At 40.1% G+C, this 19,405-nt stretch overlaps 1 protein-coding gene across 4 annotated transcripts in view; it reads left to right on the top strand.

The window, feature by feature from the left end:
- Positions 1-19,405, top strand: part of LOC121380645 (hemicentin-1-like) — an 88,476-nt gene that overhangs the window by 39,416 nt on the left and 29,655 nt on the right. For all 4 annotated transcript variants that reach the window (XM_041509563.1, XM_041509564.1, XM_041509565.1 and 1 more), the window contains exons 3-10: positions 589-975; positions 7,862-7,965; positions 9,819-9,999; positions 10,678-10,864; positions 12,411-12,640; positions 14,194-14,297; positions 15,652-15,829; positions 19,211-19,391. In XM_041509563.1, coding sequence (XP_041365497.1) covers positions 589-975; positions 7,862-7,965; positions 9,819-9,999; positions 10,678-10,864; positions 12,411-12,640; positions 14,194-14,297; positions 15,652-15,829; positions 19,211-19,391 — 1,552 coding nt within the window. The remainder of the gene's footprint in view (positions 1-588; positions 976-7,861; positions 7,966-9,818; positions 10,000-10,677; positions 10,865-12,410; positions 12,641-14,193; positions 14,298-15,651; positions 15,830-19,210; positions 19,392-19,405) is intronic.

Here is a 19,405-nt window from a genome sequence, read left to right on the forward strand (position 1 = left end):
CCATAAGCATACAAAGTATTTTTGTTATGATTAATGATTTCCGAAAGAGAACTGCTTGTGAATAAGTGAAATAGTTGTAAACATGGCGTCGTCCCGGGAATCAGGCCGGGTAACCCACACTCATTTACACTATGCGTCTCAATCACAGTGACCTATAGGTAATACACCACCTTTCCTTCATCAAGCATAGACTAAGTACATATGTAAACTTGTTTGGCGACAGAAGGCATCTAATAACTTTAACCATTAAAATAGTGTGTGCTTCTTTGCCTCAAATTTCATATATAGCTCACATCCTTTACATTCATTTATTAATGTTTTTAAAACAATATTTATTTTAAATTTTTGGAATGGGAACGGCAAACAGGCAATCGCCTATATTAACGCCTTTCCCTAATATATATATATATATATATATATATATATATATATATATATATATGTATATATATGTATATGTATATGTATATGTATATGTATATGTATATATATATATATATATATATATATATATATATATATATATATGACCCTATTAGTTGGCAATTCTCGTCATCGAGCCTGCATTTACCTTTCTCTTCTTTCCAGTTACATTCCTTACCACCTGTACGCAGGGCCAAGTTACCTCACACGATGGCCTACCAGTGATAAAAACACATCCGCACGAGAATTACTATATTGTGAAAAGAAAACCAGTGACAGTTACGTGCGAAGCATATGACGCTATGCAAATTACCTTTCACTGTTCAGGACAAGATATAGAGGCAGCAAAGCAGGAAAACTTTCAGACATTCGACCCAGAGTCTGGGCGGATTTTAGCCAAATCAAGCATCAGAGTTACGCAAGACGATGTCCGACGACACAGAGGGAAGGAGTACTGGTGCGAGTGTTATGCCTGGGCGGCTGGGGGTGATGATTCCTCCCACTCCGGAGATCGTCGCTCTCAGAGCAGACGCGGAGTGATTTCAGTATCTTGTAAGTAGTTCCTTGTAGACCTGTTTGCTTTGGATTCCGATGTGTATGGTTAATGTTATGACGATATCACAGAATGAACATCGTCAAGACCGTACAGAATTATGTCGAGAGAGAGAGAGAGAGAGAGAGAGAGAGAGAGAGAGAGAGAGAGAGAGAGAGAGAGAGAGAGAGAGAGAGAGAGAGAGAGGCAGGAAGTTCCTCCGTATATTTCAAAGGGCCATAATTGTAATTAGCTTGTCGCTTTATGCACCGTATTGTAAATTCTAGCCTACAGTTGATAATGTCCAAGGAATGGTACTATTTTCACAGTTGTCAGTTCACAAACATAGTCGTTGATGACTGCATTAAAACATATATCCTGCAGTATGATCTAGGCCCTTAAGTCAGTAGCGGTGTTTGTAGACGGCTGTGTTGAAATCATTAGTGATATTGTACAACATATACACGATATGTTGAATTTCTTGAACTTGGAGCATCATGTATGTTTAATTCGTAGACGGTATTAGACATGGCACGTTCGTTCGTCAAAGACGATTACAAAATATGTTAAATGTATTTAAGATATTCTTTGTAAAATATGTTAAAATCATTAATGGCATTAGGTGTAACTTTCGCTTTTGCTCTTTAAATATATATCACAAAACGTTGGTTGAATTAACTGAAGTAATGGATGCAACATATCCCTTCATAATTAAAAATGTAAACTGTGCCAATGCAATAATTAGTACCTGTTTTATGAGGAAACCATATTTTTCACGAACTTGAATATTGAAGATTTTAAATGATCTATGACGGCATGTATGTTAGTAAATGTGCCATGTCGAACACACTACCATTCCCACGGCGTGGTGATAAGCTCGAGGATTGCCTTACACAACATCAAAGGTGGTAGTCTCTAAACCGCCATCACCAGTAGTTGCATCAGCCGAATAGGTATTGGGTTTGTGCCAGTGGAGCCGGTTTCGTCGATGCATCTATTCTTGGAATGTGGATGCAGGTACACCACGCCTATAGTAATTGCAGTATAGCGATGGATGAGAACGGATCATGTGGCATCCATTGGGGTACGAGAACTGTGTTTGTAGCCTCAGTGAGTGATTGGCACATTTGAATGATGCAGCAGCCAGGGCGGCACCTAACCTGAATAACCGGGGGCAGCAGTAAGAAAAACAATCAGATCAGAGTAATGTACGATTTTCTACAGATGGATCAAAACGAGCACTTTACTTTGCGTATTTTTGGGGGAAGGTAACTTCCTCCTGGAACCTCGCTATTACGATCCTAAGTCCCGTTTTACGAAGCGATCTTTGTGCTAAGATCACTTTGGGTGAATAAAGTGGTTGTGCACTTAAGGTGATCTTAGCGCTAAGATCGCTTCGTAAAACGGGACCCTGGTAGCTTTAAACCACAATGATTACGGTTGGCTTCGTGCTCTAGCTCATTGGGGAAGTCTAAGTCTTCTAAACCGAGCTCTCTTCCACTACTGTATGTGAACAGATGGTCTAGATACGTAATGCCTGACCCAAGGACCTCACTTTCTGTCTCCAAGCTTAGGAGAAGTATATATCGAGCTGACCTCAGTTGGAATGGTGATATGAAAATGGGTGGTTGTTGTATTCTGCCAGTTACTCGGTCATGTTGGCACCAATGGCGATGAAGAGATAATGCTGTAAAATTGTACTGTCTTCATAAATTACTGGCATGCACAACAATCTGATGCCAGTATTCTGTATCTGATTACCATCTATTAAATTGGCTATTACAAGTACTGCACTATGTGCTTTGAATAATAAATTAACCAATGTCTTTTCCGACTTGTCTGCAGGCGCAGATCCAGGATATAAGTTGCGGGATGGGGGCATAGGGGCGGGGGTCACTAACAGGACATGGGCACATGGACAAACTCGTTAAATGGGCATCCCAATGAAAACAAAAAGGGGTTCTTGAATATTTTAGTGTACAGGTCCCTGGTTCCAGCATCTTTTATCCGCCCCTGGTCTAGATAATATGAAACGGTGCGACCCTGAACAGACCGTGCAGGAAGGACAGATGCCCCCCCCCCCCCCCGGACCCTGGCGTGTCCGACTCTCCCCCATCGGTTATAGCTATTTAATGTAAGCAAGCTACACATATGTCTGTAAACTGATCCGTTTATTGGATCCGTTTAACGCATACGTTAAAGGGATCCGTCAAACCAAACCATGACATATATATCCATCAAACCAAGGACAACTCTCAAGATAACAAACACAACTATCAATGAGACCAAATGCAAAATAATTTTATTATGTTCTAAACTACAGGACTACATAAAATATGCAAGTATACAAAGTAATCTGGGTTGATACGGTATCATGTTTGATCCCAGGTCAAAGAACCTCACTCGGTGCTAATTGGGAGTCGCCACAGTTAAATGATAACAATTCCCCACGCATTGTTAATCTCAGCAGCGAGACTAGGTTACTACAATGTTCTAATACAGGGCATTTCCCAATATGACGTCATAATATGGGAATCCTTGTTCCGATAACGGTGCGAAAACGGAGCGTTTTCGAGCACTGTCCGAAACGTGCGTCAATCGGATGCAACATATAAACGTTACGGACATACGTGTCGGTCTTCATTAAAAACAATTGGTTCGAAATCATCCGTTATTGGATGCGTTTTACGGACGACAAACGGATCCGATAAACAGACCGTGTCACTAGCTGTAGTCGAAAATATGACTTCTGTTAGTGGCCGTCTAGTGTTTGGCCATTAAGAGGACTGCCATACACCACAAACTATACACCCTTCATACGGTACCTGTAGGAGGACCGCCACTACCAAGCCTAGTAAGACAAATCTAAACCTGCACAAGACCAAGAACATTTAACAGATATGTTAACACTTACGAAATCAGATGTTCGAGAAAGTTGAGTACACCCTGCCCCACTAGTGGCACCCTCTCCACCCATGAGACCAACCAAGAGTTAACACCTTTGTTGTTTTATCTAAATATCGGAAATTATGCACACGGTTTTGACCACAAAATCTGGAAAAAAAACTCACAACCCCCTCCCCTCCGAAAAGAAAACCCACACGCACAAACAATTACACGTACGAGATAAAAAAAATAGGGTTTACCATCAGACATTATTTTGATCAACGATACGTCATATATAGACAGGACAGTACATACCACGGCCGTTGTTGTATTAGTCCTGGTGCAGTAAGGACGGGGGAAAGCCCATGTCCATAGGGGGTGATCGATTCTGCGACATAGCTACATCCAGCGCATACTACTGAAGGTCATAACTATCAAGGACTCCCGAAAGCTTGGAAAACATTCCCAGATAATGTCTAGATAATATACGCACCACTCACTCATTGGAGTGAGGCATCACCATACCTTGACCTTGTGCTATAGCTTTCGAAAAAACAACAAGAAGGGGCATTAAGGTTACGACTAAAACACAGTTAGGTTTTCTAATACACCTGATATTATGACGGCTTTAATGTCTCAATTTCGATATTTTTTAATATATGTTCCCTTGACGTGTCAGCGTTCTCATCCCTTTGTGCCCTCAGATCAATAATCCCTGGATGTTATGTTCCCTGATCTATACATCAACTACAAAGGAATGGTTTATTTGAATACTACAAAGATCATCCTGCTTGACATCATCCAAGAAAATGTTGAAAATGCATTCCAGTATTTTACTAGTGTATGAATATGTTTTTAATGAAGACCTATTTCATAAATCAAACAACGTTTGTTTTGTTAACGACACCATCAGAGCACATTGATTTATTAATCATCGGCTACTGAATGTCAAACATTTGGTAATTTTGCCATATAGTCTTAGAGAGGAAACCTGGTACATTTTTCTATTAGTAGCAACAGATCTTTTATATGTACCATACCACAGACAGGATAGCACACTGTACGATTTTTATAATACCAGTCGTTGTGTACTGGTTGGAATGAGAAAGACTCCATAAATCGAACACGTTAAAGACACGGGGAAACGGGGAATGCTGGCGAGGTGCTTGGAGCGGGTCGTGTTTGACCTCTGTAGATGTACGCTGTGAAAACAACCCTACAAAAAACAACAACCCAGCAACAACAAAAAAATCAAATAAAAAATTCCCACCACCAACAAAAATACATCTAAAATACAAGCAAGCAAACAACAAACAAAATCTGCTACACGACACTGGGAGTTAACTGGCGTTTGCTTAGTGCATTCTGGCACTAAAAGAGAGATCTATGTGATTTTATACATCGATAGTTTTGTCCTTTGGATTATATAACAGTCAAATGGAGCCTATCTACAACTGCCATCTTATGTTACCATCATGCAGAGGGAATACATTAATTTCGGTACCCAAGGGGCATAGAGGAAGAGTGGGTTATATAAAATTCTATTCACAACGAGTTTCACCGTATTCGTCGGTCCCGGTTATGGCAACGTTGTTGTAAATATTCAGTAACCACTGTTCGGTTTAGGCCTAGAATTGTGATAATATATAATACTAGTCGACTACACTATACTTATGCAATAAATACTACATACGAAAATGATTTAGTTTTTGGACACTAAATGGCATACATACAACTGCAAGGGTAGTTGTCTTGGGCCATAATGAACGTTTGTTTGTTCTGTTTAACGACACCACTAGAACATATTGATTTATTATCATCGGCCGTTGGATGTCAAACCAATGGTAATTTTGACATGTAGTCTTAGAGAGGAAACCCGCAACATTTAGTAGCAAGGGATCTTATATATGTATCCTCCCATAGACACGATATCATATACCACGGCCTTTGATATACCAATCTTTGTGCACTGGCTGGAACGAGAAATAGCCCAATGGGCCCACGGACGGGGCTTGATCCTAAACTGGACGCACATCAGTCGAGCACTTTGCCACTGGTCTATGTCCCACCCCCGGGTCCTAAATCCTGTAGTCTGATTTTGCCCACCGCAATCCTCTCGCCGCGCTGCTTTCTCAACACATAAACAAGTATTTTCTCATCTACACCAATAACTTTAAGGACCACTCTGGCTTTCAACGACCCTGCATATGCTTGGAATCTGTGCACGTGAATACAGACTGATTACACGTGTGTGCGTACAGTACTTATCACATGTCAGACAGACCAGATTAGTTTCAAGCGCGGGACTATTTTATCGCGTACACCGTTTGGAACCGATGACCCGACTAACGATGGGAGTGTCGGGGAACGCGAGATGGCTAGATAATGCCGTCAGATTGTATTGTCTTCATGGATTACAAAATATGCGCAACAGTTGCCAATATTCTGCATCTCATCCACATACGTTTTGACAGTGACGTATATGGCATGTTCCAGTTGTTTGTTTGGTTATTTTATTCTTAAAAATCCCAAAAAAAACAAAAAAAACAACAAAGCAAGCCCCACCCCACAGAAAAGCAAACCCCGCTAAAAAGAAAACTAAAAAAAAAAAAAAAAAAAAAACCCACAACAAAAACATAACAAAACAAACCAAACCAAGAAGACTATGTTTTCTTTTACTCTGTCAAATCGTCTATGAGAAGCATCTTGTATAACAGCCACCTGTTCAAAAAACGACACTGTTTCACTTCTGTAATGAAAAGTTAAAGTTTCTTTTGTTTAACGACACCACTAGAGCACACTGATTCATTAATCACCGGTTATTGGATGTCAAACATTTTGTAATTTTGACTCGTAGTCATCAGAGGAAACTCGCTACATTTTTTCCATTAGCAGCAAGGGATCTTTTATATGAACTTTCCCACAGACAGAAAAGCACATACCACGGCCTTTGACCAGTTGTGGTGCACTGGTTAGAACGAGAAAACCCCAATCAGTTGAATGGATCCACCAAGGAAATTCGACTTCTGTAATGAATGCACTTGATCTCATACGTCATGTTTAACATATCTCTAGGTGTGATCCCATGGCACTTGGAGGAGTTGTGTAAGGGGAGGGCGAAATGAATCATCCATGAAAACTTTTACGGTTATCTGATTTTTACATTTATAAGCATTATATTTCGCATAAATACACGGAATTTAGATAAACCAATCATCACATGTTACCCTACCTCGCTCTGACTCACTCAACAAATTATTATCCGCATATGCAACATATATATATAGTAGCAAGAAATTCAACAACGTCAAGCAACTGAATTATCTCAAAAGAATGTATCAGTTTCATTAAAACATTAAAACATTAATGCTCAATTCTGTAGATTCCTTCCCCAATCTCCCCTCTCGCCAAGACATTCTATTTTACACGTCTAATGATGGGCGGCCAATATGTACTTTTATTAATTCGATGTGTAAATCTGACGTGTTTGGATTTTTCAATCATTGAATGTATTTAATCTAAACACAAATACATTTTGTTGAAAAGAGCTTTAACCCCCCCCCCCCCCCACACACACACACACAAAAAAAAAAAAAAAAACAACAACATGAAACCCACCCCGATGTGGAGGGAGGATGAGGGTCATGGCCTCCAAATCAAACTTCTTTTCCCAACCACCTTTTATATTTTCGTGTCTCCCCATAACACGGCTCCAAAACAGTGTTGGTTGCCCCCTCCCAATGTCAGTGCCCCCAATATATTATCCTAGCTACGCCTGTGCTTTTGCACATGCTGTGGCCGATATTGTATTAGGTATAACAAAAATAGGACGTCTTAAACTTGAGAAGTATCATTTTCGTATAGTAGGCCTATATTCAATTATTTTTAGTTAACATATTCTTAATTCAATTGAACATTTTATTGTACCAGAGAATGTTGTCTTAGCGTTCATTTTGTAACAAGAGCCGCCCAAGTGCACTGAAACCATCTGTTCTTAATAACTGGTTTTTTAACTTTCAGATATAAAACGAAAGTTTATTGAACAACCAGGCTCGCAGACGACAGAAGTCGGATCCAAGGTTTTGATGAAATGTTCCCCTCCCGAGGCGCATCCGACACCAGAGGTATGTACAGCAAAGAATAAAAAATAGTTTTGTTTTTCTCTTGTACATTTTGTTTTCCTGACTGCGATACACATGTCATAACTGTCAAACACAACACAGAATGCAGATGACCTTGGAGTTTTAGATACAGACTTCTGATAGCAGAATAACGTCACGTTTGCCAGAGATAAAGACAGATTATGTGAAGTGTAGGCTCGGAACTGGGAATATTAATGCGAAACTATATATATTTAGTAGATATAAGGGATATAGAGAATAACTGTTTACTGTCTTAAGTTATCTGCTTTTATTCTGTGAAGGTTTTAAAATGGCGAATGCCGCGACGCCATTCGACCCGAGCAGAGTAAAACCGATATCTCTTCGCACGTGTTGAATGCCTTGTCGCCTACAATATTTATACACCAAAATAAAATAGTTCTTAAATAACAACAATTTATTTCTTATTTTTAAATGAAAAAGTGTGTAGCTGATGTATCCTATAGATTGAGGGCGGAACGTAGCCCAGTGGTAAAGCGCTCACTTGATGCGCGGACGGTTTGCGATCAATACCCGTCGAAGGGCCCATTGGGCTATATCTCTTTCCACCCAGTGCACTACGACTGGTTGTGGTATATGCCATCCTGTCTGTGGGAAAGTGCATATAAAAGATCCCTTGCTACATTAGAAAAAAATGTAGCGGGTTTCCTCTGATGACTACATGTCAGAATTATCAAATGTTTCACATCCAATAGCCGATGATTAATTAATCAACGTGCTCTAGTGGTGTCGTTAAACAAAACGAACTTTTCTTAACCATATGTTGTGCCCTTAACAAAATAGTTCTTAAATAACAACAATTTATTTCTTATTTTTAAATGAAACATTGTGTAGCTGATGTATCCTATAAATATTTCACTATGCCTTGATTGACTCCATATGTTAAGCGTTTGAAATAATAGTTCTAAAATAGAAATAATTTATTTCTTGTTTTTAAATGTAATATTGTCTTCAAAACGTTTTCTACAATATAAAACAATCAACTGGAATTAAAAGAATAAGTAATTGAACAATATAAAATTCCTTTATTTCTTTGCTGTTCTTAACTAGCTCCGTCCTAAAAAGCTATATTTATGTAACCATCATATCTTGACAATGCATATAGTGACTGTAGGATAACATGATACAGACTGCTGTTGGTCACGAAGTGCAAGCCTATTTACAGTCAGTAAACCACAGGAAATTACATACCTACTTCCAGGTGTGTGCAAAGTGAGGGTTCGGGGGTCGTACCACAACCCCTCCCCCGCTTCAAGAGGATTTTCTTCTTTTTAAAAATATATGGGGAGTTTGACTCCCCCACCCCCACCCCCCGAAACTTCAATCGCCACAGCCTACACCAACTGCCTTGCATACATTTCTGCATATGAGCGTAACTTCGCAAAATAACGTCCCTTGCTGGTAGACACACAATTTAACGTTTTTGTTATTTAAGCGCTACCGTAAATGTATGAACGTGTAGTATTTCGACATAAGAGGTACAGTGCAGTTATAAAATATAAAACAGTGAATGAGAACGGTTTTCGCTGATGTATCCTGTAGATATTTCAATAAGCCTCGATTGATTCCATATGTTGAGCCCTTAAACAATCTAACAACAATTTAAAATGTCCTGAGGTGTTGAGAAATATTTCTTTCTATTGAGACATTACATACAATGGATAGAGAAATAAAGTATCTAAAAAAGGTAACACCAGCCATGCTTCACTTTTCTTGGATACATGGATTTAAAAAAACACACAAAAAAAACCCCAATATATATATATATATATATATATTGTGGCCTTAATGTTGTTGTATGTTGTTTTTCCTGACAGATATTTTGGAGGAAGGACAAACGGAGGCTGTCGCCGGAGGCCGATAACAACGTGGTCATCAACGACGACGGCTCGCTCGTCATCCACGTGGTGAGGAAGTCGGACGCCGGCGAGTACAGCTGTATCGCGCGTAACCCATCGGGGCGGAGAGAGAGTCGGTCAGGGACATTGACTGTTAAAGGTATATCTATACACACATGTACTCACAGAGTCGGTCACGGACATTGACTGTTACAGGTACATCTATACACACATGTACACACAGAGTCGGTCACGGACATTGACTGTTACAGGTACATCTATACACACATGTACACACAGAGTCGGTTAGGGACATTGACTGTTAAAGGTACATCTATACACACATGTACACACAGAGTCGTTCACGGACATTGACTGTTACAGGTACATCTATACACACATGTACACACAGAGTCGGTCACGGACATTGACTGTTACAGGTACATCTATACACACATGTACACACAGAGTCGGTCACGGACATTGACTGTTACAGGTACATCTATACACACATGTACACACAGAGAGAGGGAGAGAGAGAGAGAGAGAGAGAGAGAGAGAGAGAGAGAGAGAGAGAGAGAGAGAGAGAGAGAGAGAGAGAGAGAGAGAGGAGAGAGAGAGAGAGAGAGAGAGAGAGAGAGAGAGAGAGAGAGAGAGAGAGAGAGAGAGAGAGAGAGAGCACATACATACAGACAGACGGAGAAACAGACAGACACGCACACACAGATACACATCCCACCACACGTGTATATTTACATAGGTCTCCTTTATTTTACTATACGCATGAAGTATCACAATTAAATGTTATTCGTGATGTTTTCTTCTTCACCATATTCAGACAAATCTAAGGTCCATACCAAAGCGAAGGCGGACACTAATGAAGGCGTGGAACAGTCTGCCTCTGATTCGCCGGCCGCCATCTCGGCCAGGTTCCTGGAGGAGCCAGACTCCATGTACTACGTCACCAGGTCCAGGCCTGTCACCATCACATGCACGGTCAAAGGAGCAGAAGTCTTAGACTTCAGGTAACTACATGCATGTTAGTCAGTTCACGTCATTATGGTTCTGCTGGGCCAACTAACACACTAACCACTAACCCACTGCCCTGGACAGACAGCCCAGATAGCTGTGGTGAATGTCCAGGATAGCGTGTTTGAACCTAAATTGAATATAAGAACAAAAGTAAGTATATAAACAATTTCATGGTATTAAGTAGTCGTACATTTGAAGAAGGAAGGAAGGAAATGTTTTATTTAACGACACACTCAACATTTTATTTATGGTTATATGGCGTCAGACATATGGTTAAGGACCACACAGAGATTGAGAGAGGAAACCCGCTGCCACTTCATGGGCTGCTCTTTTCGATTAGCAGCATTAGCAGCAGATTATATGCACCATCACACAGACAGGATAGTACATACCACGGCCTTTGTTACATCAGTTCGGAGCACTGGCTGGATCGAGAAATAGACCAATAGACCCACTGACGGGAATCGATTCTAGATCGATCGCGCATCAGGCGAGCACTTTACTAGTGAGCTAAGTCCCGCTCCTTCGTACGTTTAACTGATGCAGACAATTACGGAACCACATGCTTAGCATATTATTCAGTGAAGGTAATTAAGGTTGAGGGGTCAACTAACACACTAACCACCAACCCACTGCCCTGGACAGACAGCCCAGATAGCTGAGGTGTATGTCCAGGATAGCGTGCTTGAACGTTAGTTGGATATAAGAACAACAGTACGTATATAAACAATTTTATGGTACACAGTTGTACGTTTGATAACTAATTGATGACCATTTCATACAGACAATTACCGAATATGGATCCAAGACAAATACAAAAGAAACTATTTATATACATTTTGAACTCACTGATTGTTTTTTAAACATGGATTTAGTAGCCTAGTTTCGCACATTTGATTGTAAATGTACGACGATTAAACTGTTTTATAATACTACACAGTAGAAGCAACACAAAATACACATTAGTTTCTTTCTGTTGTCCTTACATCGACTCACCATGAATACTGATGTTATTTTCTGTATGCAAGATATATCAAATACGTGTACACGTATAAAGTTACGAAATTTTGTGAAAGTAGAAGACTGTACCTGGATGCGAACACAGTAACAACGTCGTTAAATAAAACATTCCATGATCCTTCCGTCTTGTTCACACATTGACACAAGCATTCACAGTCAAGGGAGATAACTGTAATATACGTCGCAATGAATTAGAAAAGAATTAGTTTAACGGCAACATATGAAATCCAAATTGTATTGTGTTTTAGGCTTTATTAGATACAATGGACGGAGATGTCCGTTCATTTATAGTGTGTGTTCCGTTCCAGTTATTGGCACATATGAAATCACAATTGTATTATTCTTTAATATTTAGTAATTTAGGAAATGTTGATTCATTTATAATGTGCATTATGTTCCAGTTATTGATACACACAGTCAAGGGACATAACCGAAATATACGTCATAGTGAATTAGAAAACAACTAGTTTAACGTCAACAAATTAAATGACAATTGTATTAATGATTAAACTTCACTAGGTGCAACGGACGGAGAATTCCCGAAGAGAAGATCGAGAAACAGCGGTCTGAGACCCGTGTAGCCAGTGAGCGGGTGATCAAGGTGCGGTACGATATCGTTGCCCAGGAGGTGGAGGAGCACGCCCGCACAAGTGGCGGGGGAGACTTCAGCTGTGAATGTCACTCGTGGTTCCTCCAGGACGGGAAATGGGCCAGCGTGCAGAGCATGACGGGAGTCGTGAAGATGGCCTGTATGTACCAGCCATAAGGGTGTATACTACCAAATCAAATCCCATAGACGACAATAGTAACATATGTGGCTAAAACTCCTGCCTGCAGCGTATTAATCGACATAAACGCCACGGATATAAATACTACCACCCCTCTCCTTTAAAGTGAATTTAAAAAAATGGGGGTCACGCAGATCATTTCTGAGATAACGGGAAGCGTCTAGGACTACCCTAGTTCCGCACAAAATTCGAGTACTTTTTGTACAGATACCCCATACATGTTTGAAGCACAATGCTACTTGACACAGTGGTACCAAATGATATAAAATTGCATACTGTTTTTGCCCAGATGAAACTATATTTTACAACCAACACACTCATATTTATCACCAATCACAGGACTTGTGGTGTTCGCTTCTCTATCAAAAGTTCGGTGTACCTCGAACTTTGACCCAGCCGGAAGTTATTTGGTTTAGTACTACCATAAGGGCTGTTTCTGATATTATTGCATTCAGTAGATTCATACGTGGGAGATTAGCTACTAGTTCTGGCTCTGGGAATTCCCCTTTTTCACATCCGCCCCACCATGTGTGCTAGCTACGCTGTATACTATAGGCTTTAGTGGGTAGATCCTGTACATGACTCTTTTAGAGAGTTAAATTAAATTGTCTTGTTCTATATGCCAAGGCCTTCGGAAGACTTTTGGGTAACACTTCCAGGTTGTGTACGTTTTCTCAGCAGAGCCTGAGCCTATAGTGTACAGCGCAACTGGCAAACATTGTGCGGATGTCTAAAAGTGGAATTCTCGGCCACCAACTGGCTACGCCACTGATTAGTGTTGATTTAGCAGTACTCTCAGAATTCTTGTCGATTTGTACGAATGAATGAATGAATGAATGAATGAATGTTTAACGACACCCCAGCACGAAAAATACATCGGCTATTGGGCGTCAAACTATGGTAATGCAAATAAATAAAGTGATGATTAACATCAATATAAAAATTCAAGATTTAAATAAAAACAGTGTAAAGAACTGTTCAAAAATACAAATATCACAGATAGATACTGACTTTTACTCAAAATTTCAATTGTATCAATTGTGCTGTATTGGCCATTCTCAAAGAGAATGTTACACCCCTGCACCACGGTGAGGTTACAGCACGCGCAGGGGTCTAAGTGTACGAAGTACATGTCTTAAATACATTGAGTGAATTATGTGATAACCTGTATTATTACCCATATGGTTAAAATATCTTGGTACATATCAAAGTGATACGTCCCACTAGAACGCCGAGTGGAACGAAACACTTTGTTACGTCATCGATTGGCGCGCTATAACCTTACAGAAACGGCAACCAAACGATTTGAGTGATATAAATTAACATCGATTATGGGTAATAAATAAGATATTACACTCGCTACCATTTCGTATCATGTTTATGTCCCTCGTAAAATAATTTTCATTGTCACTCACTAAAGGTCGTGACAACTGAACATTATTTCACTCGGGACGTAAACATGATACGAAATGGAAGCTCGTTCAATATCCTATATATATGACACTGTGTTACAGCTCTTGGTGATCGATTTGTGCAAGATCCAGCCGACCAAATGGTCAAACCAGGATCGACGGTCAAATTTACCTGTCAGCCACCAGAGGGAAATCCAACTCCAGAGGTACTAGTACCAAGCACTGTTTGAATAAATACTTGTGGTATAGTATAAGCCCTATATTACACGATGCATGACATGATGTTCGTAAATAATATATTCGATTAAAATACCATATGCTATTTTAATGTTATTTTGTTATGTAATGTTATATAGTGTGATAGTCATAATGTCACATACTGCTCTTATGGTTTATGTGAATTCTTTATTTGATATTCTTATTGTATGTTCTTATATAAATACTAAATTATAAATTTGATTAAAATAATATAGTGTTTATTATTATTATTATTACTACTACTACTACTACTTCTACTACTACTTCTACTACTACTACTACTACTTCTACTTCTACTACTACTTCTACTACTACTACTACTACTACTACTACTACTACTACTACTACTACTACTACTACTACTACTATTTAGTTTTATACTTATATCAGATTAAATTCAAAGATAGAGCTTAACAGGTAATTGTTAACAGTAGATATGTTGGCTTTATACATTAGTCTGTGCACTCATTCGGAGTTGGAAGTGGCAGGACGGAGCCCAATTTTAAGGTGCCCACCAAATGCGCGGTCGGTCTTTGATCGATTTCCGTCGGTGGAACCATGGGGCTATTTCTTGTTCCAGCGAGTGCTGTACAACTGGTGTAACAAAGGCCGTGGTATGTACTATTCTGTATGTAGAATGAAAAAGAAAGAAAGAAATGCTTTATTTAACGACGCACACAACACATTTTATTTTACGGTTATATAGCGTCAGACATATGGTTAAGGACCACACAGATTTTGAGAGGAAACCCGCTGTCGCCACTTCATGGGCTACTCTTTCCGATTAGCAGCAAAGGATCTTTTATTTGCGCTTTCCACAGGCAGGATAGCACAAACCATGGCCTTTGTTGAACCAGTTATGGATCACTGGTCGGTGCAAGTGGTTTACACCTACCCATTGAGCCTTGCGGAACACTCATTCAGGGTTTGGAGTCGGTATCTGGATTAAAAATCCCATGCCTCGACTGGGATCCGAACCCAGTACCTACCAGCCTGTAGACAGATGGCTTAACCACGATGCCACCGAGGCCGGTCGTATGTAGAATGATTCAATAATGCATATAACATATCCCTCGCTGCTAATAAAAAAGAGCCAAAGGAGACAGTGGGGTTTTTTTCTCTCTCTCTCTGTGTTCCTTAACCATGTGTCCGACGTCATATAACCGTGGTTATAACGTGCTAAATGCGAGTTAAATAAAACATTTCTTTTTTTCCTTTCTGAGTTGGAGCCTTAATCTTCGACGGTTGAGTCTGTTGTAATAGGTTTTGCTGAAATAACGATATCTCAATTGTTTTGCTTAGATAACGTGGATGCGCAATGGCGCAGCAATCGACGAGTCACAATTCCGGAATTTAAGAGTAAGAGATGGCGTCCTGACGTTGACCCGGGTGACGCGACGAGACATGGCCGACTTCTCCTGTACGGCGTCCAACATAGCAGGAACGCGCAACAGTGGTGCAGCAAGGCTTACCGTCTCAGGTACTTATAAACAAATGTCTCATGTTTGGAAACGATTATTGCAATTTTGAAATATAGGTGGGTGTATATAGGGTGAAATATAGGTGGGTGTATGTAGGGTGAAATATAGGTGGGTGTATATAGGGTGAAATATAGGTGGGTGTATATAGGGTGAAATATAGGTGGGTGTATATAGGGTATGCAGTGACATTATATCTTGAGGGTCAAGAAGCTAATGTCCGGAGTACAAGGCTACCTCCCCTGCCCTCAAACAAAAACACAACAACAACAAAAAACAACAACAACAACAACAAAATAAACGAATCACGTTTGGAATATGACTGGGTGAGGTAAAATTATACATTCGTAGGCTGCACATAGCATTTAAAGGAAATAGATGGACGCATAACTGGGGGGGGGGGGGGGGGCTCAAAAGCGTGTTATCTACATCAGATGGTTAAATATTAAAGGTCAATATTTATTAAAAACGTAATTCACTATTGTTTGGTATCTACGTATACCTTTTACAATATATATGAAGTATCAATAAAATAAAATGTTAAAAATTTACCCGTTTTTAATATATTCGCAATAAAAAGTCACGTTTTCCCCATCACTTGCCAAAACGCCTGTCGACTCGAAGAGTCAAATCACGTGACCCCGTGACGCGCTAACAGGCATAACATTAAACGCGTTTTACTGGGAAGGTGGAACACGTGTATTTTTAAAACGCGGAAATTTTATTATATTGAATTGAATTGTATAGATGGAATATTCTTTTGGAGATAGTTTTCAAATGTAAAATATGGTGAACCATTGTTTAGTGTTTGGATGTATCAAAGCAGCAGTTTTTCCGAACTTTAAACAAACCGACAATCACAGGGTTTGCGTGGAAGTGGTTCTTAAACAGAACCCGTGCGTAATGGATAGGATCTACAGTGACCACATCATCCCTGGGGATTACGACAATTATTTAAGGTGGTCCATAAATATGACATCTATTTTTTTTTTTTATTATTATTATTTTTTAAACATATCTGTTCCAAGCCTGTATCACCACCGGCACATGTTCTAAGATTGCACATGATACAACAAACAAGAAACCACGACGAGCACGAGCTAAACTAGAGCTCAAAAGGGTAAGGGGCCAGGAGGCGGGGAGGGTACCAGAGGCAGGGGCGACAGTGTAAAATACAGTGGTACGACTCTTCTTTCAAATTCAGTTGAGGAAATTTTTACAGATACAACAAATATAACCCACAACAATGCCCATTTGAAAAGTGTTAGGCCATGCGCCGTACCTGCATTGGCGTAGGGAGGGGGCCTACGGGAACCCACCCCCACCCCCATCAAACCTTTTTTTTTAAGAACTACTATATTTTATAAAATCATATATACACCTGTATATACATAGTGTGGGTTCCTCCCCCCCCCCCCCCCCTCCCCCAATCCCAATATAAAATCCTGCCTACGCCAGGGTACCAAGCCTAGAAAGAAAAAAAATTACGGGGCTTGTATTTCATAATTAAATACAAACATTTTGTGCGTGCGTACGTGTGTAACCTGGTCACGTGACCCCATGTAAACTATATATATATACATATATACATACATACATACAGAGAGAGAGAGAGAGAGAGAGAGAGAGAGAGAGAGAGAGAGAGAGAGAGAGAGAGAGAGAGAGAGAGAGAGAGAGGAGAGAGAGAGAGAGAGAGAGAGAGAGAGACGGGAGGGAGAGAGGGAGGACTCTGTGCAAACCGTCATCTATCTAAACCGGCATTATCTGTAAACCGGCAGGTTTAAAGTCCCATTCAGCTACCGTTAATTTATTAGGATACAAAAAATCTGTCAACACCGAACGCCTTTTATTCCGGACTTGGATGCAAATTCAAGAACAAAAGAACCTTTCAATGTAGTAATTAGCTCTGTCTACACCGGTACCGGCCTCGGTGGCGTAGTGGTTAGACCATCGGTCTACAGGCTGGTAGGTACTGGGTTCGGATCCCAGTCAAGGCATGGGATTTTTAATCCAGATACCGACTCCAAACCTTGAGTGAGTGCTCCGCAAGGCTCAATGAGTAGGTGTAAACCACTTGCACCGACCAGTGATCCATAACTGGTTCAACAAAGGCCATGGTTTGTGCTATCCTGCCTGTGGGAAGCGCAAATAAAAGGTCCCTTGCTGCTAATCGAAAGAGTAGCCCATGTAGTGGCGACAGCAGGTTTCCTCTTAAAATCTGTGTGGTCCGTAACCATATGTTTGACGTCAAATAAAATATGTTGAGTGCGTCGTTAAATAAAACATTTCTTTCTTTCTGTCTACACCGGCGCGCGATCTTGCCCCTGTACTGTCTACAACGGCATGCGATCATACCTACTGTCTGCCAGTGGTCACCTTTTAACAATGACGGCAGTAATTAGGACACCGCAGAAAGTGTTTGAAATAATCGCGCCTCTTTGAATGCTTAACAAAGAATGAACAACACCTGTAGTAACGGGTGTAGGTAGCAAGATAAATCGTATTATTATTTGTATATGTTCGTACCTGCATTGCATGATACCGATCTGTCTAAGACAATAAATTAAGATCTCTATTTTATGTGATATTAATCAATAAAGTAATGTTATTTATTCTGCTTGTTGTTTTAAATGCGTTCTGATCAGAACACATATTTTTATTACAGTCAAATGTTAATATCCCACTTTCAAAAGTCGGGACTGAATTTGTGTCCTGCTTTTCATAGGTAGGTAGGTAACTAGGTTAACGTGCTTTTATACCACTTCCTCGCCAATCGAGGTACCATTAGAGTAGATGTACAAATGTGTTAAGACCAAAATGTCCAAACTAGCGTCTGTTAAGAATCAGCTGTTTTTCGAACAATAATTCTCTGCTGTCGGCAGAACGCCTGATCCTACGTCACAGGTCTGATGCTGGTCAAATCGACTGAGCAGTGGGTTTTTACCCCAAGCGTTTTACAAAAGTCACTTTATTAATAACTGGCATGGTATTTTTGTTTTTTATTTTTAATACTGTAATGTTTATGTATTTGTGTTATATACTGTGTATTAATAATGTGCCTTTAACAAGTTTACACCAGATTACAAATTTAATATACAGGCACATTGTTTTTTCATACATTTTTTCTGAACAAAATGCAGAACGTGTATTGGTCTGTTTCACTCTAAAATAAATTAATTTGTAAAACTATATCCCACTTATTATTCGGTGGGTGGGGGTGGGGGAGGTACTCCCCCCCCCCCCCCCCCCGTCGCTTCCAGCTGCCACTACATATGGTCATTGTAAAAATAACAAATAAACTATATTTGTGTTGTGCACTATGATAGTACCTTCAAATATTGCAACAGCAGTCGTTTCGTAACATCCATTTTGATCTGGTGTAGAGCGTGCGGTTGTGGTGGAACCCGACACGACCACGGAGATGATGACGAGCGGAAGGCCGACCCCTCCACCAGATGGAGCTCCGATCTATCTGACAAACCTGGACGACTACTACTACGTGATTGGTCACAAACCCGCGACACTGACCTGCAAAGTGCAAGGAGCAGACAACCTCAGATTTAGGTGATTCTTTTTGA

The sequence above is a fragment of the Gigantopelta aegis genome, chromosome 9 (genome assembly GCF_016097555.1).
Source record: "Gigantopelta aegis isolate Gae_Host chromosome 9, Gae_host_genome, whole genome shotgun sequence".
Classification (NCBI taxonomy): Eukaryota; Metazoa; Mollusca; class Gastropoda; order Neomphalida; family Peltospiridae; genus Gigantopelta; species Gigantopelta aegis.